Below are 26,004 nucleotides of genomic sequence, written 5' to 3' on the forward strand. Positions count from 1 at the left end.
CATTAGATGGCTACTATCAAAAAAACAAAAACAAAAAAGAGAACATAACAAGTATGTTGAGGATATGGAGAAATTGGAATCCTTATGCATTGCTGGTGGGAAAATGAAATGGTGAAGCTGGAAATGAATGGTGAAGTATGGGAGTTCCTCGAAAACTTAAAAACAGAATTGCCGTATGACCCAGCAATTCCATTTCTGGGTATATCCAAAAGAACTGAAAGCAGGGACTTGAAAGATATTTGTAGACTCATATTTTTTATAGCAGCATTACTCACAATGACCAAAAGGTAGAAGCAAACCAAGCCTCTGTCAACAAATGAATGCATAAACAAAATGTGGTACATATATAAAATGGACTATTATTCAGCCTTAAAGAGGCAGGAAATTCTGACACATGCTACAACATGGATGAACTCTGAAGACATTATGCTAAGTGATATATGCCAGTCACGAAAGGACAAATCCTGTCTAATTCCACTTATGAGAGGTACCTACAGTAGTCAAATACACAGAAAGTAGAATGGCGGCTTCCAGGGGCTGGAGGAGGGGGGAATGGAGAGTTATTGTTCAATGGAGTTTCAGTTTTGCAAGGTGAAAAAGCTCTGGAGATGGACTGGTTCCACAACAATGTGAATGTACTTACTGCCACTAAACTATATACTTAAAAATGGTTAACATGGTAAATTTTATGTGTATTTTACCACAATTAAAAGTTTTCAAAGGAATAATTTACCCATCTTCCTAATATTTTTATAAATTTTCTTTGATCACTGACCATGTAGGCCACAAATACAGCATATAACTTAAGAAACTTTGACATTTAGATTATATCGGCATTCTGTGATATAACTTCTTTTGAAACTGAAAAATAAGCAAAAAAGCCACATAAGCACTATTCATTCCTTCCTCCAGGATCATTACTTCATCTAATAATTTAACATGAATATGGTTTGACCTATCAGAGATGACATTCTTATGCTCATCAAAATATTCCTCCATAATCCTGAGAGAATTTATCCAAAAGTATACCATTCCAAAAGCTGTACTATAATGTCATCAAACTATAATACAGAGTATTGGCGATGCTCACAAATGGGCAACTTCTTTAGCAGGTAATGAGGCAAGTCCAGGACTAAACATTCTGTAATCTGTTTGAACCTACATGGCAGTGTCATCATCACCCGCTTACACTGAATTCAAATCCAAGTATCCCAAAATACTTGAAATGAATTGGCAAAATTCATGCACAGATCTACTGCAGATGATCTGCATTCATCTATGGATGAACGGGAGTTACTGTCCTCAGAGAGAGAAACACGTAACAGGTTTCTCGGCACTCAGTATGGGCCTACTTAAGTCTTTCTAAAATAGTGCTTCCATACTGTCTGAGACACAGTCTCAGTTTCAAAATGCAAAAAAAAAAAAAAAAAAAAAAGCCACAGGGAACCTATAAGCCTAGCCTCTTTTTTTTTTTTTTTTTTTTGGGACAGAGTCTCACTCTATCGCCCAGCCTGGAGTGCAGTGGTGCAATCTTGGCTCGCCACAACCTTCACCTCCCGGGTTTCTCCTGCCTCAGCCTCCCGAGTAGCTGGGACTACAGGCACGTGGCCACCACGACCAGCTAATTTTTTGTATTTTTAGTAGAGATGGGGTTTCACCATGTTAGCCAGGATGGTCTCAATCTTCTGACCTCGTTATCTGCCCACCTCGGTGCCTTTTTTTTTTTTAATGACAGTCTTGCTCACCCAAGCTGGAGTACAGTGGTGCGATCCCATCTCACTGCAATCTCTGCCTCCTGGGATCAAGTGATTTTCCTGCCTCAGCCTCCCAAGTAGCTGGGATTACAGGTGTGCACCACCACGCCACGCTTTATTTATTTATTTATTTTTTTCCTTTAAAACAGAGTCTTGCTCTGTCGCCAGGCAGGAATGCAGTGGCACGATCTCAGTTCACTGCAACATCCGCCTCCCGGGTTCAAGCGATTCTCCTGCCTCAGCCTCCTGAGTAGCTGGGACTACAGGTGCACGCCACCACGCCCAGCTAATTTTTGTATTTTTAATAGAGGTGGGGTTTCACATGTTGGCCGGGATGGTCTCAATCTCTTGACCTCGTGATCTTTGTGATCTGCCCACCTTGGCCTCCCAAAGTGCTGGGATTACATGCATGAGCCACCTTGCCTGGCCATTTTTTGTTTTGTTTTGTTTTGTTTTGTTTTGAGACAGTCTCGCTCTGTCACCCAGGCTGGGGTGCAGTGTTACAATCTCGGCTCACTGCAACCTCTGCCTCCCGGGTTCAAGCAATTCTCCTGCCTCAGCCTCCCAAGTAGCTGGGATTACAGGCGAGTACCACCACACCTGGCTAATTTTTGTATTTTTAGTAGAGACAAGGTTTCGCCATGTTGGCCAGGCTGGTCTTGAACTCCTGACCAAGTGATCCGCCCGCCTCGGCCTCCCAAAGTGCTGTGATTACAGGTGTGAGCCACCACACCTGGTTGAGCCTAGCATAGTCTGTCACTCTGCTAAATTCAAGTTGTCCACATATTACACTACCAATAAAAAGACCATAAAGACAAAACTGTGTTTGCATTTATGAATGAATCATACAGTTTTCCATTACATTTACTTGGTGAGAAAACTAGCTCAATTTGATTAACCAGATCAAATAGAAGTCAGAACAGCCCTGTGTGACAACCAAAGAGTATCATGCTCCTATCAAGTTGCCTGGACAATTCACCATCATTCTATAATTCAAAAGCCTTTTAAATATGCATATTCTCTGACCAGGCATTTCCATGGCTAGTAATTTATGCTAAGGAAACGGTTGAAGACGTATGTAAAATAAATTTCAGGCAATGAAAAAAACTATAAACATTCTTAGTGACCAAAGATAAGCAATTAAATTATGATTCAGCCATACAATTACATGCCATGCAGACATTAAAAATATTTTATATAGAAGACATTAATAACATTGTGTGAAGAATATTACAAAATAGAAATATGAACCCATTTCATTACTTATCTAGCATGCCTTTGTAGATACATGTGCATGATACACATGTGCAAATGTATGAATGCACATGTCTGAGAACAAGATACACATGGACACGTGCAAAAGTATGTGCAAGTATGATCAGGGGCTCATAAAACCGCACACGAATGTAAAAGATATGTCTGTATATGTATATATGGGCATATAAGAGAATACATATGCATGCGTATATATCTGCTAATGCATACACCTATATTTGGACTATGAGCCTGTGTTTTAAGTAGGTGAGTGTGTGTATATCCTTGTAATCACTACTTAGCAGCTTGTGACCTTGAGGCAAGTTACTGAGCCACTTTGAGTCTTTGACAATGAGAACAAACCCTGGTTCATAAGGGTTTGGTATGGATTAAATGAAAAAAAAAATGGATGTAAATTACTTAGTACTGTGATTGTTGCATAAAAAAATCAATATTAGCTTTCCTGCATTCCTTATCTGTACACACATCTACTGATCTATAACTATGTATATTTACATAGCTATAAACCCACAAGAATGCACATTAAAATATTACCTTTGGTTATCTATTTGGTTGTCATTTAGGGAGGGTTTTGCAGTTTTTTGGGCTTTCACCTTTTACAATTTTTCTAGGAAGGTTTTTTTCATTTTTTTATACTTCAATTCTGCATAATTAAAAAACATTAAATGCCACACTAAGGAATACATGGTTTTGATACTACAGCAAATTTTTTGTATTCTAGCAGTATGTCGGCATTACCTAATAGCTCAAGAAGATGGCAGTACAAAGAAAAACCACAGCTCTTTTGCTTGTTAGCCTTATCCAAGTCAGGATGAAAAGGATGAAATCAGATGACAGTATACAGTAGGAGTGATTTGCAAACACTGTGGTGACAGTTAAGTGACATCTGTTATTCCCATTTTATTAAAGCAGTAAGGAACCCGCAGGCTGCCCAAGGTCATACAAAAAAAGCATGTGCTAGATCCATGTGCTCTGAAGAGATCTAAGGATTAACTGCATTGCCACAATTTGGGCCGTGTTTATAAAACCAAGAAGCGAAATTCTTAACTAGTCATTTTGGGAGTCCAAGCCTGAGTGGGGGCGGATTGCAACACATGGCTGATGACAGCAAAACAAACCAGTAACAGGCCACACCAGGGTTAATCTACGTTTTCATCGTACTGGCTGGCTTTCCTTATTTCTAAAATATAAAATTGTAGATCGTCTAAGATAGGACATTTTATTTGATAAAAGCAGGATTGACATCTGTATGCACCAAAAGCATCTGAAACATGACAAACACAAGCCGTTATTTGCGGTTCCAATCAACATCAGTTTACCACCTGGCTCAATTCCCACCATTACGATATGTTAGATTAACACTTCCAAAAACCCTGCAGGTGGTCTCTAAATTTCCTGGGGGAATTTAGTACAGACGAGGAGTGAAACAAGCAGCTCTTTTCCCTGGGGCCTCAATGTATTAAATCAAACCCGAGAAAATGATCCAATCATTCCCTATACATTTCCCCCCCAGCTATGCCATCAAATCTCTTAAAACGTCACTTCCAAGCATTTAAAATACACCCGGCACACGCCCTGCAGACTTCCCCGTAGCTCTCCCTTTTGGGCCAGGCATCACCACAGCCAAACATCGCCTCTTCCAAATCTATTGCAAACTGCGGGCTTGTCTCTTGCTTCATTTTTTACTTTTGTCTTAAAACGGAGGCGAGGGAGATGGGTTTCGACAAACTAGGCTCAGAAACCCTGAGCAATAGCATCTTGCTGTGGGGAGCTATCGGCAGCAGCAGAGATTTTAATCTTTTCTCTCCACCCAGTTTCCGTTTCATGCTTTTTTCTTTCTTTCTTTTCCAATGACATCAAACCAAAGGTGGAAACATGAAAAATGAATGCCTCTGATCGATGCCGCCTGTGGGTCGCAGGTTCTGACTCAGGGACCCGCCCGCCCTGGGAAATGCGGGAAACGAGGCCGGGAGGAGGGCTTTCCACCGCCGGAGTCCCACCCGGGGTCGCGGACGGAAAGGCCGGGCCCGCGGCAGCCTCGAATCCGAGCCCGGGGCCCGACCCGCCCCTCCAGGCCCAGCGCGGCCTGCCAAGCCCCGGCGTTGAGTTGGCCGCGGGCCGGCCAGAGAGGCCTGAGGCGGCCAGCGGGCAGGGCAGAGCCGGGGGCCGGAGTCCGGGGCTGGAGTCGGGCGCTGCTTACCTGCTGGTACCGGCTGCCGCAGGCCGGCTCGACCGCCGCCAGCGCCGCCAACGCCAACGCCATGGCGCAGCGGGCAGCAGGGAAGGAGAGCGAGCGAGCTGGCTGAAGGGGCGCGGCCGCTGCGGGCTGGGAGCGCTGCGAGGCCGAGGGGAACGCGCCTTGGGTGGGTCTCGATGGCCGCCGCCGCTCCCGGGCGAGACGCTCTTCTCAGGCTGTAAGCGCCGCCGCCGCCGCCGCCGCCGCCGAGGCTCCGACGCGGCCCCTGGGGAAGAGGCGGGGACTACGACGACGACGCTGCGCTGCCGCCCCGCCCCCGACTCGCACCGCCCTGCCCGGCCCGGCCCGGCCCGGCCCGGCCTAGTCCTGCGCCGCCGCCCCGAGGTGCACCAGCACAGGTGTAGTTGCTCCGACGACCTGAGCCTCCGAGGCTCAAGTGTTGTATTCGATTCCACTAAAAACGAATTACTAACAGGCCAGCCCAAAGAAAGGGCGATGCTGCTGATGACCACCTCGTGCCAAGCGCTGAGCTTCACTTACGTGCCCTCATCCAGCCCTCAGCACCACCGCCCTGACGCAGGGACCACAGCCCCATTCTCGAGGTCGTTGGCAACCAGAGAGGTTGACAGTCTTCACAGCAGCGACCTGATCCCTCGTGTCTGGCAGCAGAATCGTGGTTCTTATTCACCCCCTTCTTTTATCTGCCGTACTCATAAACCAGGGGTCAGCCAGCGACAGGGAGGGGGCCAAATACGGTCTGCCACCATGACTGTGAAAAGTACATGAAATTCAAGTTTCAGTGTCCATAAATAAAGTTTTATTGGAATAAAGCAGCACCCATTTGTTTGGTATGGCCTGCAAACCCTAGAATACTTGCTATCTGACATTTTACAGAAAAAGTTTGCTAACCCTAAATCCTTGAGAACTGCTTGGATCTCAAATCCTACTTAGGGTGGATGATTATAATAGCATCCTCATGTTTATGCCATCCTTTAGTATTTTAACAGCCTCATCTGCGGAATCGGAAACCATATTTTCCAAAAAAGCTCCCCGAGTCGGTGACATGGAAGTCAAAACTTGAAGGGTTTGGCCATGCTAAAGGTTTTCCCAACCACAGGAACAGGGGCAAAGGGCGGTCCAGAGAGAGATTGCCTTGTGGAAGAACAGAAAGGAGGCTGGCATAGCTGCCATATAGGAGATATAATTATCAGTGTTTCACAGATGAGGAAGTTATGCCCAAAGAAATTAAATAGCTCACCCAGTGACACAGAGCTACTAAGGGGTGAAGCTGGAATACAACTCCATTAAGCCAGCTTTCTTAACCAGTATTGCACAACTAAATTATAAGCTTTGTGAAGACAAGAGTATTTGCCTTTTAAATCTTATTACCTCCCAATGGCATCTAGCACAGTATAGCTACATAGCAGGCTTGCAAGGTCTGTTTCTTTCACACCCAGCCATCTGCAATTGCTTCTACCCACATGTCCTACAGAGAAAAAAAAAAATCTTCCATCTCTGAAGCTTGTTGCAATTCCCATTTCTTCTTCATTGCCTTTCCAAGTTGGCAGTGTAGAGGTTATATTATTATGATTATTGTCTTAGCTTCTAATTTTGAAGTTTAGTTAATTATGTATTTTAAAAGAGAGCTGTGTTTCAAACACACCCTGAGGTTTCTGTATATATGAGAAAATTGTAATCAATAAAAACTCTAGATGTTTACCATCTTCACTTTGAGTTCTCTCTCAGCATCCAAACTCCTCCATATCTGTCGCTATTTCCAAGTATTAGTCTCACATATTAACATGTTGGGAGAGTGAACAAATGTAGCAACATTCCAAGCTCTCAAGTCTATTTAGAGGCTCTTCACTCTGTCCCTCAGTTGTTGTTTTTAATCCAGAAAAACAACATTTAAATGTAATCAGGTACAGTGAATCAAACATAATGTCCTGTCATGTAGTCTTGTATAAAGGATGCAAAAATCTAATTTGAAATTTTAAAAAATTTCAGCAGTGGAAAGTAGAAATCCAGACTTCTTTGTCCAGATTGTCCAAATTTACGTGTAAGAAAGAATAAAAAAGAATTTGTCCACTGGGCACAGTGGCTCACATCTGTAATCTCAGCACTTTGAGAGGCTGAGACTCGAGGATCACGTGAGCCCAGGAGCCAGGAGTTCAAGACCAACCTGGGCAACATAGTGAGACACAATCTCTGGAAAAAAAAAAAAAGAGAGAGAAAAAAGAATTTGTCGGCCTACCACATAAGGCTATTGGAGCAACAACTGCAATCTTTATGCATGTCTGCAGTGCTGTGGCTTTTGTGGAAAAGATGTTGCCACCCTTCTATTTCTTTCCTAAATTACTTTCTCCCTCAATATCTATATACTCCCTGCATGTGGACACAAATATTTATCATAATATAAATAACAGGCTTTATCATAGAAATATTTTGCATTGAAAGTAAAAGAAAATTGATCTCCAACTTCCAATCTCCTTTTCCTATGTCCTCAACCAAAATGTTTTGTAGTCACGGTAAAGATTTTGGTCTTTTTTTTCTTGAGTTCCCCAAAGCCTCTAATAAGTAAATTGAGATTATTTGCCTTGATTTGATGGGTGGATAAATTGGAGAATTGAGAAATTGAGTCACTGCTATATTAGGCCTCCAGCTGGCAGGCAAATTGTACAACGAAGGGGAAAACTGAATTTCTGGCTCACAGATCCATGCCTGGTGCAAGCCAAGCAGACAGAGAAGATAATCCAAAGCCATAAAAATTGTGCTCTTTGGCTTCATCTCGAGATGTTGTCAAGAGAGTTTCCACAGAGAAAGTTATTAATTTCAGATTGCTGCACTTAGAAGCTTATTTCCCCACAGAATAACAGTAATACTTTCCATGTGCAGTACTGCATATGTGAATTGCTGACTCTGAATCATCCCTCCTGAGAGAGAAGAGAAACATGGACAAGTATAAGCATAGCTCATGTCCATATCCCTTTCCCCCCGCAATATAGATACAAATCTCTAGGATAAATGTGGCCTTCTGTCTTTCATATCCACATGAGGCTTGACCTAGGTAGTGCACAGCTCAGTATGTAACCAAGAAGGGTTTGTTAAATGTGTTAAATTTAACAAAAGCCTCATTAGTCTAATGAATTAAATGTGTTAAATTTAACAAAAGCCTCGTTAGTCTAATATCTCATTTGAGGCCTTGAACTTCTCCAGCTAGTCTTCACAGGGCTCCAATTAAACCCTGAAGTTTTATTTCTACTGACTTACTACTTCTTTTAATTCTCATTACATTACCATAAGGTCCATTAAGAGCAAAAAGTAATATCTTCATATTGCAAATAAATTATCCCCTGATAATTACTGCTGTTATGGAGCACTTCCAGAATCTTGGACCTGATGGTACATCATCTGCTGAATCTTCATAACAAACCCATTCTGCAGACGAAGAGACTCAGGAAATTTACATAACCTACTCAGCTTTGTGAGTGGTGGAGTCAAAACGCAAACTGGGATTTGTCTGGCTCCAAAACGTATGCACTGCTTTGGGTGTGGAGAGAAATACAGGACATAAATAGACTGGAGATAGAAAGTTCTAACCTTTGGAGTCTTCATGATGAAATAGAGATGATAGTAAACACTTATTCAAGACATTTTTCAAATATAAAACTTACAAGTTAATTACAACTGTGTTGAGCTATATTAACTAATGCTGAGAGATAGTGAAGAGAATTATGTGGCCAGCTGGGATAATCAGGTAAGGATTGGGAAGAAAGGGTTTTGAATGAGAAAAGGGTTTTGTTGGCCAGGTGTGGTGGCTTACGCCTGTAATCCCAGCACTTTGGGAGGCCGAGGCAGGAGGATCACCTGAGGTTGGGAGTTGGAGATCAGCTTGACCAACATAGAGAAACCCCATCTCTACTAAAAATACAAAAAACTTAGCCAGGCATGGTGGCACATGCCTGTAATCCCAGCTACTTGGGAGGCTAAGGCAGGAGAATCGCTTGAACCCGAGAGGCAGAGGTTGCAGTGAGCCGAGATCGCACCATTGCACTCCAGCCTGGGCAGCAAGAGTGAAACTTCATCTAAAAAAAAAAACAGAAAGAAAGAAAAAGGCTTTGCTGTCATGGGAAGAGAGAAAGTTGTCAACCTAAAATAACAACAGAGAGATTCTCCAAAGACAATGAGTTTATTTGTGAATCCTCAAGATTGCAATCTGGGATACGTATGCACCTCATGAAGGGTCATGGATGTACCCAGAGAGGGAAAGGAAGGCAAAGGTTTTAAAGGCAAAATGAGCAAGGTTACATATGTTGTTTTGAAACTATTAACCTTGGCTACAAGGATCAATAACAAGGGTGTCATCACTCCAAGGCTGAACAGACAGTTGCTAGGCAGACGTCCTTGTAGTATTCTGTGTGTAAGGTTGTGGTGGCCTTGTTCAAGGTTGTGGTTTTCAGAAAGTGTAATCTAAAAATAGATTTAAACATAGACATGTGTGCATGAATGCCCCTCCTTTATGGCCTCCCGACTCCTATTTGTTGGGGTATGGCATAAGTGACTCCATTTTGATTCTTACAACTTTCACAAAGTCATGAGTATAATTGTACAAAAGCTTAGAACTTAGTTTAGAACAAAAGCTTAGAACTTAGCAAACTTTTAATGTTAAGGAATACATAGATATATTTTAAGCTTTGTGGACCATAAGCTCTGTTGCAGCTACTCCATTTTGCCATTGTATTGTGAACACAGCCATAAACAATGACAAACTGGCATGACTGTGTTCTAATAAAATCTTATTTATGATCATTGAAATGTGAATTACATATTTTTATTTTTTTATTTTTTTATTTTTGAGATGGAGTCTCACTCTGTCGCCCAGGCTGGATGGAGTGCAGTGGCATGTTCTTGGCTCACTGCAACCTTCGCTTCCTGAGTTCAAGAGATTCTCCTGCCTTAGCCTTCCGAGTGGCTGGGATTACAGGCAACTGCCACCACGCCCAGATAATTTTTGTATTTTTAGTAGAGACAAGGTTTCGCTATGTTGGCCAAGCTGGTCTCGAACTCCTGATCTGAAGCGATCCACCTGCCTCAGCCTCCCAAAGTGCTGGGATTACAGGCGTAAGCCACCGTGCCCAGCCTCAACATATGATTTTTATGTGTCATGAAATAGTGTTCTTCTTTTGATTTTTTTTCCAATTAGTTAAAAATGTAAAAACTGGGCTAGGCACGGTGGCTCACGCCTGTAATCCCAGCACTTTGGGAGGTGGAGGTGGGCAGATCACGAGGTCAAGAGATCGAGACCATCCTGGCCAACATGGTGAAAACCCCGTCTTTACTAAAAATACAAAAATTAGCTGGGCGTGGTGGTACAAACCTGTAGTCCCAGCTACTCAGAGGCTGAGGCAGGAGAATCACTTTAACCTGGGAGGCAGAGGTTGCAGTGAGCCGCGATCATGTCACTGCACTTCAGCCTGCCGACAGAGTGAGACTCTGTTTAAATAAAATAAAATAAAAAGTAAAAACTGGCCAGACACAGTGGCTTATGCCCGTAATCCCAGTACTTTGAGAAGCCGAGGCCAGAGGATCACTTGAGGCCAGGAGATTGAGACCAGCCTGGGCAATACAGCAAAACTCTATCTCTCCAAACAAAAACAAAACAAAAACAAAAACAAAAAATTAGCCATTAGCCAAACATGGTAGCAAACACTTGTGGTCCCAGCTACTCAGGAGGTTGAGGCAGTAGGATCACTTGAACATAGGAGTTTGAGGCTGCCGTGAGCTGTGATCATGTCACTGCACACCAGCTCTAAACAATAGAATTAAAAAAAAAAGTAAAAACTCTTCTCAACTGTCAGGTCAAACAAAGACAGGCAGTAGGCAGGACTTGGCTCCTGGGCAGTAGTTTGCCAACCCCTAGTTTAGTAGCAAGACAAAAGAAGTTATTTGCTAAGAGATTAAGTAGAGAGTTTAAGCCAGAGACTAATGCAGAACACCTACTGGAAAGGGAAAGGAAAGAGAGAGGAAGATAAGAATTTATAAAAGATCCTAAAATATAAACAGGTAAGCGGCTTTTATGAAAAAGTGAGTCAGAGGCCAGATGCTTTGGCTCACATCTGTAATCCCAACACTTTGGGAGGCCAAGGCGGGCGGATCACCTGAGGCCAGGAGTTCCAGACCAGCCTGGCCAACATGACGAAACCCTGTCTCTACTAAAAATACAAAAATTAACTGGGTGTGGTGGCACAAGCCTGCAATCCCAGCTCCTCGGGAGGCTGAGGCAGGAGAATCACTTGAACCTGGGAGGCAGATTTTGCAGTGAGCCAAGATCATGCCACTGCACTCTAGCCTGGGGAATAGAGCAAGACTCCATCTCAAAAAAAAAAAAAGAAAAGAAAAGGTGAGTCAGAGGAAAGGGGTTCGTCAAATAAGAATCCAACATGGGTTTCCTGATTCCTTGGTTTACCTTCTTGCCCCTGGAATTCCACAGATTCATTTATTCAGCAAATATTAATTTAGCACCACTATAGATAAACACTGTGACTTTATGCCTAGAACCTGAAACTATTTAAGAAATGGTCTCTCATTTATTCTACAAAATGAAATTAAGAAGTGCTGAAAGTGGTTATTTATGTATTCTAGCTACATATGGGTAAGCTTTGGTATGTTGTGTCTTTCTTTTTTTGTGTGAGGCAGTCTCGCTCTGTCACCCAGGCTGCTGGAGTGCAATGGCTCACCGCAACCTCCGCCTCCTGGGTTCAAGTGATTTTCCTGTCTCAGCCTCCTGAATAGCTGGGATTACAGGCATGTGCCGTCACACCTGGCTAGTTTTTGTATTTTTAGTAGAGACAGGGTTTCATCATGTTGGTCAGGCTGGTATCAAACTCCTGGCCTCAAACGCCTTGGCCTCCCAAAGTACTGGGATTACAGGCATGAGCCACTGTGCCCAGCCGTATATGTTGTATCTTTATCTAATTTCATCTCAAAGTATTTTCTTTTTTTTTTTTTTTTTTGAGAAGGAGTCTCGCTCTGTCACCCAGGCTGCAGTGCAGTGGTGCAATAATAGCTCACAGTAACCTCTGCCTTCCCGGTTCAAGTGATTCTCCCACCTCAGTCTCCTGAGTAGCTGGGATTATACAGGTGTGTACCACCATGCCCAGCTAATTGGTCTTGAACTCCTGACCTCAAGTGATCCGCCCACCTCCGCCTCCCAAAGTGCTGGGATTACAGGCATGAGCCACCATGCCTGGCCTCAAAGTATTTTCTAATTTCTCTTGTGATTTCTTCTTTCACCCATTGGTTATTTAACAGTGTGGTTTGATTTCCATATATCTGCATATCCCCCAAATTTCTGTTATTTATTTCTAATTTTATCCCATTGTATTTGGAGAACATACTTTGCATCATTTCAATCCTTTTAAATTTATTGACGTTTGTTTTATGGCCTAGATTATCAAGTCTACCCTAGAGAATGTTCCACATACGCTAGAGAAAAATATATATTCTGCCATTGTTAGGTGGAGTGTTTGTTAGGGAAGTTTAAACTTTCCCTCTGAGGGTTCAATAATTGAGTCTGTTTAAATAAACGGACAAAAGATTAACAGGAGAAGAGGCTGTTAACTTGCAAGCCAATGGGAGTCACACCAAGTATGAAACTCAAAGAAGGACCTGACAGATGGAGTTTAAATATCCTCTTCACAGGAGAGATAGAGGCAATTTTAGAGGAAGAGTTATCACTCTTCATATGGTTAGGCTTTGCGTCCCCACCCAAATCCCATCTTGAATTCTAATCCCCATGTGTCAAGGGAGAGACCAAGTGGAGGTAATTGATTCTTGGGGGCAGTTTCCCCCAGGCTGTTCTCATGATAGTGAGTGAGATCTCGTGAGATCTGATGGTTTTACAAGGGGCTCTTCCCCCTTCGCTCAGCACTTCTCCTTCCTGCTGCCTTGTGGAGAAGCATTGCCTTGCTTCCCCTTTGCCTTCTGCCATGATTCTAAGTTTCCTGAGGACTTCCCGACCATGCTGAACTGTGTGTCAATTAAGCCTCTTTCTTTTACAAATTACCCAGTCATGGGCAGTTCTTTATAGCCATGTGAAAATGGACTAATACAAAGAATAAGTAATTTTTAGGGGAGATGAATGGGCCTAAAGAACAGACAATAGCCTGGGACAAAGGTCCTCTGAGCTCTGGGGAAGGTGGTAACAAGTTATGGGAAGGTGAGGGGGCAGAATTGCAATGCAAAGATTGTCTTAGTATGCAAATAAGGTCTCTCAGGCAATATGAAAAGTCTGCTTGGGTGGGTGTGGTGACAACCTTTTGTTTCTTCTTCTTGATTAATCTTCCCTAGGCAATGAGATTTATTTATTTATTTTTATTTTTTTGAGTTGCAGTTTCACTCTGTCACCCATGCTGGAGTACAGTGGCATGATCTCAGCTCACTGCAACCTCTGCCTCCCGAGTTCAAGCCATTCTCATGTCTCAGGCTCCCAAGCAGCTGGGATTATAGATGCCCAACACCATGCCTGGTGAATTTTTGTATTATTACTAGAGATGGCGTTTTGCCATGTTGGCCAGGCTGGTCTTGAACTCCTGACCTCAAGTGATCTGCCCACCTCAGCCTTCCAAAATGCTGGGATTACGGGCATGAGCCACTGCGCCCAGCTGGCAATGAGATTTTAAACAGTGGATTGAAGGCAATTGTGTTTATTTTGAAAGAACTTCCGTCAGTGAGATAAGGTACCTTCAGAGAGAGCCTGTCCCTGCCCTTGTGGGGAGAAACAAAAGAAGGTCAGAGAGACCCTGATTCTGAGGTCACTTCTAAGGCTTTTGATTTCCTTTAATTCAAAGTGCTCAGTATTCAAATAATACGTCATACTTTGGTGTATTATTTTCTGAGCCCCAACATTTCTATAGGTATCTATTAGCTTTAGCTGGCTTATAGTATGGTTTAAGACTTCTATTTCCTTGGGAGTCCGAGGTAGGCAGATCATGAGGTCAAGAGTTCGAGACCAGCCTGGCCAAAATGGTGAAATCTCATCTCTACTAAAAATACAAAAATTAGCCGGGCATGGTGGCACACATGTGTAGTCCCAGCTACTCGGGAGGCTGAGACAGAAGAATTGCTTGAACCCGGGAGGCAGAGGTTGCAGTGAGCTGAGATCATGCCACTGCACTCCAGCCTGGGTGACAGAGCAAGACTCTGTCTCAAAAAAAAAAAAAAAGACTTCTATCTATTTATTGATCTTCTACTTAGTTGTTCTCATCGTATTGAAAGTGGGTTGTTGAAGTCTCCAACTGTTGCTGTTGATTGTCTATTTGTCCCTTCAATTGTGTCAGTTTTGCTTTGTGTATTTTGCTGCTCTATTTTTAGGTGCATATATATTTATAATATCCACTTATTTTATGCACTTGATCCTGAAAGGATTTAGGAGGTTACTGTAGACCAAGAAATCACAAATTAGAAGTAGATGAGAAAGAAAAAGCAAAACAAGAATAGCAACATAAAATAGACTTTGTCTTCTTGTTCACTTTTGTTGCCATGTGAACAGGGCCTGTCACATAATAGGTCTTCATAGAATTAAAATAACACCAAGAATCAGGTTAACACAAAAATGAAGTTATACATTACAAGTGTACCGTAAACCTGGCATCCAATTAAAGTGGAGACCTGATTGGTTATACAATTGATAGTGACCCTGAGCTAAATAAAACAAGAGATGATACCAAGAACAATAGAGAAATTCCTTCCAAAGTTTGTCACTAACATTCAATTATAAATATGCCAAACAAACTCCTCCATCCTAAACAGAATATGTGCTTTAAGTTTGGGAATTTCCCCTTCCCAGGAGTGATGCTATAGTTAGTCCCCATGGGCTGCCACATCTGATTGTGCAAATTGTACACTGTCCAACTCCAGGATATCCATCACATTGCAGTCTATGCAAACACCACCCTCTCCCCAACCACACACACTCTGCATTGGGTAATATACAACCTAGGCTCCTACAAGAGTGACTCCATAAAATCTTTAAGTGATTCCTCCTCTGACAAATGGCTTAGTGTTCACTGTATATTTAGGGATTGTAAAAGAACAGAATATGCTACCCCAAAATATACCTCTTTGGCATAAGGATTATTTTGAGCCGATTATTTTAGGAAATAGCAGACATGGGAGAATCTCTGAAAACAGAGAAGTTTCCCATTTGAAAGGGAAATTTACATTTATAAAGGAAATCTCCATGTGTAGGGATATCTTTCTCTGTACTAGGAAGAGAAAGATATTCTAAATCACAAGAAATTCTTATCAATGGAGAAAGCACCAACTTATATCTGCATAACAAAGCTTACCCTTGTTTACTGTACATTTCCTGGTCACCTTCTCATAATTTACCTCCACCACACGATTCTTTCATTGATTTAGCTGAAGATGGTATTTAAGCCTGAATTCTAAGCCACCTCTCTGAGAGTTACTCATTTCCCTGACCGCCCCATGTTTATATGAGATATATATACCTGTTAGTAAACTTGTTTTGTTTTTCTTCTTCTTTTTTTTAAAAAAATTTCTTTCTCTGCTTTTTTTTTTTTTAGTCATGGAGTTTCACTATGTTGCCTAGGCTGGTTTCAAATTCCTGGACTCAAGTGATTTACCCGCCTTGGCTTTCCAAAGTGCTGGGATTATAGGAATGAGCCAAGATACACGTTAGTAAACTTCTGTTTGTTTTTTCTCTTGTTAATCTGTCTTTTGTTACAGGAGACCCAGCAGATAACTTAGACGGGTGGCAGGAAAATTATTTTTTCCTCCCCTACAAGGTGCTGTGGGTGGCCAAGAAAAGAGGAACAGCATCAGCATAGTGTTCATCTACAAGGAAATGAAGTCTCTGAACCTCATCTTTGGACACAATGTTCCAACCAGTTGTCTTAACCAAGTGCCTTGAAAAAAGAACCAGGTGAGTAGAGAAGGTGCTTCACTTCTCCAAGCTCCCACACTGATTCATAAGATAAGTCAAGGGGTTCTCACATTTCCTAGGAGGGTAGTTTTCTCACTGTATTTAGAGAGTATCAGAAGAAACACGATTGCACACGGGAAATGCTAAAGCTAGGAGCTCTGCGGTGTGTCAGGGGAGACACATATGCGTTAATTATGATGCAGAAGAGAAGTGACCCTCGGGGGCCCTTAGTGGAAGAGGCCATGTTGGCTTGCACTCAGCAGCAGCTTGTGGGCATGCACGCTGGTTACTACAAGTCTTCAGGGAGCTCTGCTCAGGTGACTCGGCAGGCCTCAGGCAAAGTACAAGAGAATCTCTAGTTCTAAATAAGATTACACGAGGACCAAAAAATACCTGAGTTTTTGTTTTGTTTGTTTTGTTTTTAGACAGAGTCTTGCTCTGTTGCCCAGGCTGGAAGTGCAGTGGCAAGACCTCAGCTCACTGCAACCTCCACCTCCCAAGTTCAAGCAATTCTCCTGCCTCAGCCTCCCGAGTAGCTGGGATTACAGGCATGAGCCACCATGCCCAGCTGATTTTTGTATTTTTAGTAGAGACAGGTTTCATCATGTTGGCTAGGCTGGTCTCGAACTCCTGACCTCAGGTGATCCACCTGCCTCGGCCTCCCAAAGTGCTGGAATTAGAGGCGTGAGCCACCATGCCTGGCTGCTGAGTTTTTTTAAGTACTATAGAAATCCTGGCCCAGTTATTCATAACTTCTCTCTAACCTTATCCCCAAGTTGGGACAGTCCTTTGTCACATCTTCAGGAACTAAAACCCACAGAGAGCAGCAAAGACAAGCCCCCCTCTGTGTCAACTTCCTCCCCTGGAGTGAGCACTGTTATGATAGAATCGGGGTACAAGGTGGCTGGGCACGGTGGCTCACACCTGTAATCCCAGCACTTTGGGAGGCCGAGGCGGGTGGATCACCTGAGGTCAGGTGTTCAAGACCAGCCTGACTAACATAGAGAAACCCCGTCTCTACTAAAAATACAAAATTAGCTGGGCATGGTGGCCCATGCCAGTAATCCCAGCTACTCGGGAAGCTGAGGCAGGAGAATTGCTTGAACCCGGGAGGCGGAGGTTGCAGTGAGCCAAGATTGAGCCATTGCACTCCAGCCTGGGCAACAAGAGTGAAATGCCATCTCAAAAAAAAAAAAAAGAATCGGGGTACACAAGGTAAGATGCCACCTGGCAATGAGGCGTTTCCCGAGTTCCTTATGAGAAAACAGGCCACGAAACCTTGGATTTCCATTTCTAACAGAGTAATAGGCCACCTGCTCCGTGGCGGAGGGAGGCTGTGTTTTTGGCTCTCGACACACCAAACACCCTCTTGCCTTTCCCTGGTGAGCCAGTGTCACTTCATCAGCAAGCATGGTCAGATTAGTTTATAGCTGCTCCAGAACACCAGCTTACATTCTCCTTGATGTATTTCACCATAAAAAGTTGTAAGGCACATTTTTTATTGTTCAATGCCCTAACAAAGGGGCCTCTGACGTCTTGAGTCCCAGGAATGCGGTTTGAATAACACATGACTTGAGCACTTACTTTAAGTAAGGGACTGGGCCAAACAATTTATATTTATCATCTTTTTTTATTACAATAAACACATGAGGTAGTGTCTATTTCTACCTCTATTCTGAGTGAAAGAACAGGTCATATGGAGGTTAATTATTTTGTGTTTGTTATTATGTTTTATTATTTTTATTTTTTGAGATGGAGTCTCACTCTGTCACCCAGGCTGGAGGGCAGTGGCACAATCTTGGCTCACTGCAACCTCCACCTCTTGGGTTCAAGTGATTCTCCTGCCTCAGCCTCCTGAATAGCTGGGATTACAGGTTTCCACCACCACACCCAGCTAATTTTTGTAGTTTTAGTAGAGATGGGGTTTCACTATGTTGGCCAAGATGGTCTCGAACTCCTGACCTCAGGTGATCCACCCACCTTGGCCTCCCAAAGTGCTCAGATTACTCACCACGCCTGGCCTGTGTGTGTGTTGTTAGAAGATTAGGGTTAAGAGGACTTTATTTGGTTTGAGTCTTCATTTTACAGATGAGGAAACAGCGCAAAGGAGTTAAGTCACATGCCCATTGTCACGCAGCCAGGAAGTGGCTTTAGGGTGGCACACATCATCCGGCTCTCTGTGAGTCTGCGGCCTAGCCTTTCATGATTTGAAGGTTTGTGCCACCCCCAAGTATTCTGTCATCCTGCAACCAAACTATGCTAAAAGGCGGGGCGGGCACCACACTGCATCAGATTGAAGTCAAACTTTGTGCCTCAGAACACGCAGAGTCCCTCTAGCCCTTAACAACTTTCTCTTCAGGAAACCTGCCAAGTGCTTGGTTACCTTTTGAGTTCTTCCTGGGTGTCAGGGAACACATCTAAAAATAGATCTGTCCCCAGCTCTCCCAGAAGAGGCTTGTAACTTAAAAATGTCACTCCCTCCTCCCTTCCAAAACACAGACTTCACTGTTCCTTCCTTCCAACCCAGCAGCTGCCTAAGAATATACCTTCCTCTTACCTGAAGACTAGACTTCCTTCTTCAGGAAGGGACAATAGTGTCTCTTGCCAGGAGGGAAAGACCTTTCATATCAGCTTTGGCAAAAATTGCTTTCTCTAAAGCAGAATGACTTCAGGGAAAAGGGTGTGGGTCTTGTCCTGGTCTTTCGCCCTCCTAAAGATTGGCGAAATGGGACAATGTATATAAATGTGTTTTATGAATTGCAGATACCAGGAACTATCATGTGTCTCTGCATGTGTTCCCTGATTCTTCAAAATTGCAGTGGGTGGAAGGGAGACTTCTCTAGTGATACCTCTGGTGACACAGATTTTCCGGCCACAGAAACCCGGGGAAGTTTTTCCTGGCGTGGGCTTTCCGTGGGTAACTCCTTGTGTGCTGAGATGACATTAGAATGATTGCAGAGAGCAGGCCTGAGGCTGGGCTGGGCTCACACCAGCTAAAATTGAGTTTGAAGCAAGCCAGCAGAATTGAGGAGACAAAGAAAAAAATCTTGTTCACCCATGGGAGTCTCTCCCAGTTGATTCCGTACCTTGTTAACCTGGAGTTGGTCTCAACACTAAGATAAGACATGTTTGCTAGCTTCTCACCAGTACCATGCAATGCTTGAGCTCCACTGAACACTTTGTCATGTTAGAAGTGTTTTCAGTTATCTTTATTTTATTCGTATATTCACTCATTCAATAAATAGGCATTTAATTCTTACTCCATTGGCAGCTTTCTCTGTTTAAAAGACTCCATTTGCTGTCTACATATAGTGAATATAGTTTGAAGCTAAACAATTGTTTAAATACAAAAAATAAAGATGTGCCCATTTCTATTGCAATCACTCTCTGCGACCCTCCTTTCCCCCCAACCATAAACTAGAGGTCATTTTGGTGATAGTTTCTGTTCCTGGGAATCACTGTGCTCCTGAAAAGCACTATTTTTAGAAGGCCAGAGTACTCTTTTTTTTTTGAGACAGAATCTCACTCCCATGGTCCAGGCCGGAGTGAGCGGTGAGACACAGCTCACTGCAGCCCCGACTTTCCTGGGCTCATCAGGTGATCCTTCTACCTCAGCCTGCTGAGTAGCTGGGACTACAGGTGCACATCACCACGGCCGATTAATTTTTTGCATTTTTAGTAGAGATGGGGTTTTGCCAAGTTGCCCAGGTTGGTCTCAAACTCCTGGGCTCAAACCATCTGCCCACCTCAGCCTCCCAAAGTGCTGGTATTACAGGCATGAGCCACTGTACCCGGCCTCCTTATATATAAATTTTTTTGGTCCATCTTTGATTATTTCCTTAAAATGGACATCTATAAATGAAATTACTGTTTTTCAGATATAGTACTTTTTTAGATTCTTGATCTACAGTGCTAAAGTGCTCTCCAGGGAGATTGCACTGATTAATATTCCCACCACCAGGGCACACCAGTACTCATTTTTCCACACTCTTACCAACATTGGTTATTGGCAATTTTAAAAAAGTCTTTGCTAATCTGATCAAGTGTGCTGGCTCATGCCTATAATCCCAGCACTTTGGGAGGCCAAGGTGGGAGGATTATTTGAGCTCAGGAGTTTGTGATGAGCCGGGACAACATAGACCCTGTCTCTATTTTAAAGAAAAGAAAAGGGCCAGGTGTAGTGGCTCATGCCTGTAATCCTAGCGCTTTGGGAGGCCGAGGAGGGTGGATCACGAAGTCAGGAGAGATTGGGACCATCCTGGCTAACACAGTGAAACCTGGTCTCTACTAAAAATATTTTAAAAATTAGCCGGGCGTGGTGGCGGGCGCCTGTAGTTCCAGCTACTCAGGTGGCTGAAGCAGGAGAATCTCTTTCACCCAGGAGGCAGAGCTTGCAGTGAGCTGAGATCACGCCACTGCACTCTAGCCTGGGTGACAGAGCGAGACTCTGTCTCAAAAAAAATAAAAAAGAGAAAAAGAAAAGAAAGAAAAATCTTTGCTAATCGAATGCACACGCATATTTATATCTTTTTATAATTAGTCTTTGATCTATAAGCATTCTTTATATATTAGGAATATTACCCTTTGTTTATTGCAAATATTTTTCACAGCTTATCCTTTGTCTTTGAGTCTACTCAGCAGCATTATTTGCCATACTGAAGTTTTTTTGCTTTTTTTTTTTTTTTTTTTCTGAGACAGAGTCTCACTCTGTCGCCCAGGCTAGAGTGCAGTAGCACAATCTCAGCTCACTGCAACATCCACCTCCTGGGTTCAAGCAATTCACCTGCCTCAGCCTCCCAAGTAGCTGGGATTACAGGCATGTGCCACAATGCCTGGCTGATTTTTGTATTTTTAATAAAGACAGGGTTTCACCATGTTGGCCAGGCTGGTCTTGAACTCCTGACCTCAAGTGATCCACCCGCCTCAGCCTTCCAAAGTGCTTGAATAACAGGCATGAGCCACACCGCACCTGGGCACATTTTTAAAATGTAGTCAAATGTATCCCTCCTTTTTTTTTTTTTTTTGTTTTCTTTTTTAGGCTTAGGAAGGTCTTCACTCCCAAAATCACAAAAACACTCAGCTATATTTTCCTTAGTGCTTTTATGGTTTTTTTTTTACATGGACATATCTGATCAAGTAATTTATTTAGGGGTTAGGAAGCTAGTAATCCAGATTCTTTTTTTTTAATGATTAGCTAGATTCCTTACCATTTGTTAAATGACCATTTTAAAAGTCTCCTTTATTTCTGGAATCCCACCTTTTTTTTTTTTTTAATTTTTTTTTGAGAAGAAGTCTTGCTCTGTTGCCCAGGCTGGAGTACAGTGACACAATCTCAGCTCACTGCAACCTCTGCCTTCCAGGTTCAAGCGATTCTCCTGTCTCAGCACCCCCACCCCCTCCCAGTAGCTGGGACTACAGGCGCGTGCCACCATGCCCGGCTAATTTTTGTATTTTTAGTAACAACGTGGTTTCACCATGTTGCCTAGGCTGGTCTCAAACTTCTGACCTCAAGTGATCCACCCACCTCAGCCTCCCAAAGTGCTGGGATTACAGGCGTGAGCCACTGTGCTTGGCCCCCCATTTCTTTTTCACTCACCTATCCGTATGTTTATTAGTGTCCTGTTTTTTAGAAGACAATTCACAAAGACTTCAACATACAAACTAGATAACCTAAGGAAATAGAACTGTTCAGGCTACAGATAGCAAGCTGTCCTAATTACCCCTGAAATTATTCAATTTTTTAAAAGCTGAAATTTTTACGTATTCTTGTATCAGCTTTATTAACATATAATTCATATACCATACAATTCACTCACTTAAAATATACAATTCAGTGGCTTTAAGTATATTCACAGTTGTGTAACCGTAACCTTCACCACAATCAAGTTTCGAACTATTAAAAGACAGCAGGTCCAAAATGGTGTCGCTCATGCTAAGGTTCTATGCAACCAAACTGAAACCTAAGTTGTTTATTTATAAGATTTGACCTTCTGAGAAACCAGGAGAAAGGCGATGGCCAAATCCCATAAAGCCAACAGGATTTCCTATACACCTCTACAAGGAAAGTAATCTTGAAATGATTAACATACTGTTGGTTCATTGTTTCTTCTTTCCTGCATTTTTTTCTACGTGTGAAATTCACCCATTCTGTCTAGCTTGTGAGAGCTCTTTTCTTTGTTTTACTTTATTTATCTATTGATTGATTGATTGATTGATTGAAACGGGGTCTTTGTTGCCCAGGCTGGAATGCAGTGGCATGATATAGCTCCTTGTAGTCTCAAACTCGTGAGCTCAAGTGATCCTCCAGCTTGTGTCCTGAGTAGCCAGGACTATAGATACGTGCTACCTACATGGCTGGCTAATTGTTTTGGTGGCAGTGCGGGGGCATGGGCTCTTGCTATGTTTGTTGCTCAGGCTGGTCTTGAACTCTTGGCCTCAAGCAATCCTCCCACCTCAGCCTCCCAAAGTGCTGGGATCACCAGCGTGAGTCACCAAGCTGGGCCACAACCTTGTTTCTTTAAAGCCAAATGTAATTTCATTTGTGAAGGACTGAATCCTATTAGTCTATGCTAATTTAAACCACCAAGGAGAAAACTAAATTAAGAAATTTAAGCTGGGCATGGTGGCTTACGCCTATAATCCCAGCACTTTGGGAGATTGAGGCAGGAGGATCTTTTGAGTCCAAAAGTTCAAGACCAGCCTGGGCAACATAGTGAGACCCTGTCTCTATAAAAAAGAAAAAAAAAAAAGAAATTTAAGAATTTAGTTGAAACTGTAATCTGGGGGAAATATGTCTAGGTAGGTGCTCAGAAGGACCCAATGATGATGGAAGTGATGCTCAAGAAACTCTATTCATGTCTTTCTTTATGTACTAGGGGCAACTCCATTCATTTATTTAGGTACTTGAGGTTCAATTTTTAATATTAACATAAACATCTAATAGATTTTGCCTATGAATCCTGCCATTAACAGGATTGCAACATACATGGTTCAGTAAAATCAAAGAAGCAAAACACAGGACAAAGTTTTTTAATGGACCCAGTCCCCCACTAGATTCTAAGTTCTTGAGAGCAAAGATTGCATCTTGTTTGTGGTGGGCACACCAGAAATATTTGTTCAATAAAAAAATATGGAAAGCTGTGTCCAGAATCAGATTTCCTAGCCTTTGCTCCACCCACCCACTCCCACCCTATTGTTTGCTCTTTCCCCAGACCCCAGTTCCACCTAATTCCAAGGGACAAGTTAGAGTCTCAGATCACAATGTATCGAAGGCAGGTGTAGTTGGAAGATTGTATTTATCTTTGTGGGGAAGGAAGGGAGTAGCATCAACAATGGAAAACCAAATGATCTTGTTCCATCCTGTGCACCTCATTTGCCAGTTTTGGAGAGACAGCAATTTTTTAATACCTTGAAACACTGGAGTTTGTATTGAGAAACAAAACAAAAAAACTCAAAGGTGGCTGTGGAGGTCCCTATCCCTCCTTCCAAGGCTCCCTGACCCCTCAGTGACCTGTAATTGTAGCTCTGGGAGAAATGAATAAGCAGACAGTTCAATGCTGCTATTTTAGGCACCCAGTCTGGTTAGTCGATGTGGGCGGCAGACACTGGGCTTGGTGTGTTGGGAGAAGGGCTTGTGGGGTGCCTGTATAAACTGGCCATAAAAATATGGGACAATAAGTGTGGAAAGCCACAAGAGGCCTCTGAGGAGGAAAGCCTAATTGCCGTCATGTTCCCATGCTCAAGGTGAGACCCGCTCTCTTATCTGTAAACATGTGTTCAAGGAGAAAGTCACTCTTCTGAAGCATTGGAATGTAGACAGATGTGCAGGCTCCTAGTTAAGCCTGCTCCCACTAGCTACTCTCCGATAAGTTAAAGATACGCTGTTTGAGCACAAAGGAGATTCATTTAAACCACTATTGCTATAGATTACGCCTATGACGCACTGCCTCCCTTTCACTGTTTCGCACTGAACATCTGCTTCTTAGATCTAAGTGATTGTAATCAATAGTGTGTAGACCAGAACTCTGGGCCTTTGCAGTCTCTGATTTGCTCTGGCCCCCTGGCTCCCACCTTTATGAACTCTTAACCTGTCTCTTCTCATTCCTTTGTCACCACCAGACTTCAGGTACCCTATGGTTGGTGTTGAGGCTGGTCCCCAACATTGGTGGAAGAAGCACCTTTATGGACCAGACAGCCATGTACTTGGTCAGCCCCACTGCAGATGCGCAGGAGGAAGGTCCAAAAGCCGTTTTCAGGGAAAGGACTCTTTGCCCCTTGTTAGTTAAACCTTGGCAGACATGCTGGGCAGGAATGACATACCCTGTGTGTAAGTACCTGGAAAACCCCATGGTGCTCCCACACACTCAACCGGAAGCAGCATTTTCAGATCTGCTCGTGCTGGTTCTTTTGCATTAGTTGATAGTCAGTTTAGATTTCAGATGTCACTGTCCCAGAAGGGCCTTCCCTGGTGCTTCATAAAGGCCAAGAGACCACAAAAGTTGAATGGCCAAGCCAGGCTGGCACGACGCAGTGCCCTAGCTATCTCCTTTTCTGCTGCAGAAGCACACTACCGGTGACGGGCAGTAGTGAGTGGGAGGGCCACCATCTGAAATGTGCTGGTCCTTTTGATTAGTTGGTACTGTGTTTTTCTCTGTTTTTAGCTCCTATTCTGAAGAAATGATAGTGATTTTCACCCCATACCCGATCAAACAGGACTGTAACTTATGTTTCCCAGTGTTCATTGCTCATTTCATGCACCATTACATTTTGTAGTCTCCCATGTCCATTAGACCTTGCTTCTCCCTCTGGGATGTTGGGACACTGTGGGGAGCATATGGTGATGTGTTGGCATACTGGGGTGGGGGAGGCCACAGCTGACTTGGGAGAACTCGTCCCTTGGTGACACCCACCCACACTGAGCTTGAACTTCAGACAAGGGAAATTGACTCTTACTCCACTCCCCACCCTCACCCCACGGCAGCCTGGCTCACCAACCACAGCGAAGCCAGACTTGGCCTCTTGGTTCTTCTCAACACAGCTCCCCGGTCAGCCACCACCAATTGAACTGAATTGGCACTATTTGGTAGTCTGGCCTGACTTATAATAACAATTGAAAAAGAAAAGATAAATCTGTCCTCCAAACTGGATTCAGATATCACACTATTGCTCGGATCTATTGTATCACTTGGAGCCCTGCACTTACGGTGCTATTCTGTGAGTTTCTTCTAACAGCAAGAGTCTATAAGCTGAGAGGGCCCCTTTTTCTTTCAAAGAGAGAGAAAATGTCTCTAAAAGCATCATTTAAACTTAAATTTTAATGTTGTTTAAGCATGGAGAAGTACAAAGAAGAAAACATTTGATGGCCCACATTCTTATTGCCCAGCTCACTCCTGTCTGTATTGGATAATAATTATGACATTATAATAGTTATACGTGCATACAAGTAGAAATTTTAAGCATGAAAGTATAACATGACAAGTGCTAACTTCTATTATTTCCTTCCTAATGATAACAGCTATTGATTATTAATAGTTTTTTATGGGTTCTACCAGAAAAAGTATATGTATGTATATATGCTTTTCTAAAAGTTACCAAAAAAGGGGAAAAGGGTGAAGCATACTCTACAATATGTTCTGCATCTTGTTTTTCTTCTTACTGAATTATACATCTGGCATTCTTTCCTGATCCACCTCATTCATTCATTCACATGGTCTTCCAGCATATGGATGTGCCATAATCCATAATATGGATGTGCCATAACTTAATCAGTACTCTGTTAATGGTAAAACATCTTTTGAAGACTTCAGGGGGCTCATTGACCCACTTGAACT

General features: G+C 43.0%; 1 protein-coding gene across 1 annotated transcript in view; it reads right to left on the reverse strand.

Moving 5' to 3' along the window:
* The window catches only part of NDFIP1 (Nedd4 family interacting protein 1), a 49,621-nt gene extending 44,097 nt beyond the window's left edge, over window positions 1-5,524 (reverse strand). The window contains exon 1 of the mRNA XM_030827275.1: window positions 5,230-5,524. Coding sequence (XP_030683135.1) covers window positions 5,230-5,292 — 63 coding nt within the window. The 5' untranslated portion in view covers window positions 5,293-5,524. The remainder of the gene's footprint in view (window positions 1-5,229) is intronic.
* Between the last annotated feature and the right edge of the window lie 20,480 nt (window positions 5,525-26,004).

This window comes from Nomascus leucogenys, chromosome 2, assembly GCF_006542625.1.
Source record: "Nomascus leucogenys isolate Asia chromosome 2, Asia_NLE_v1, whole genome shotgun sequence".
Taxonomy (NCBI): Eukaryota; Metazoa; Chordata; class Mammalia; order Primates; family Hylobatidae; genus Nomascus; species Nomascus leucogenys.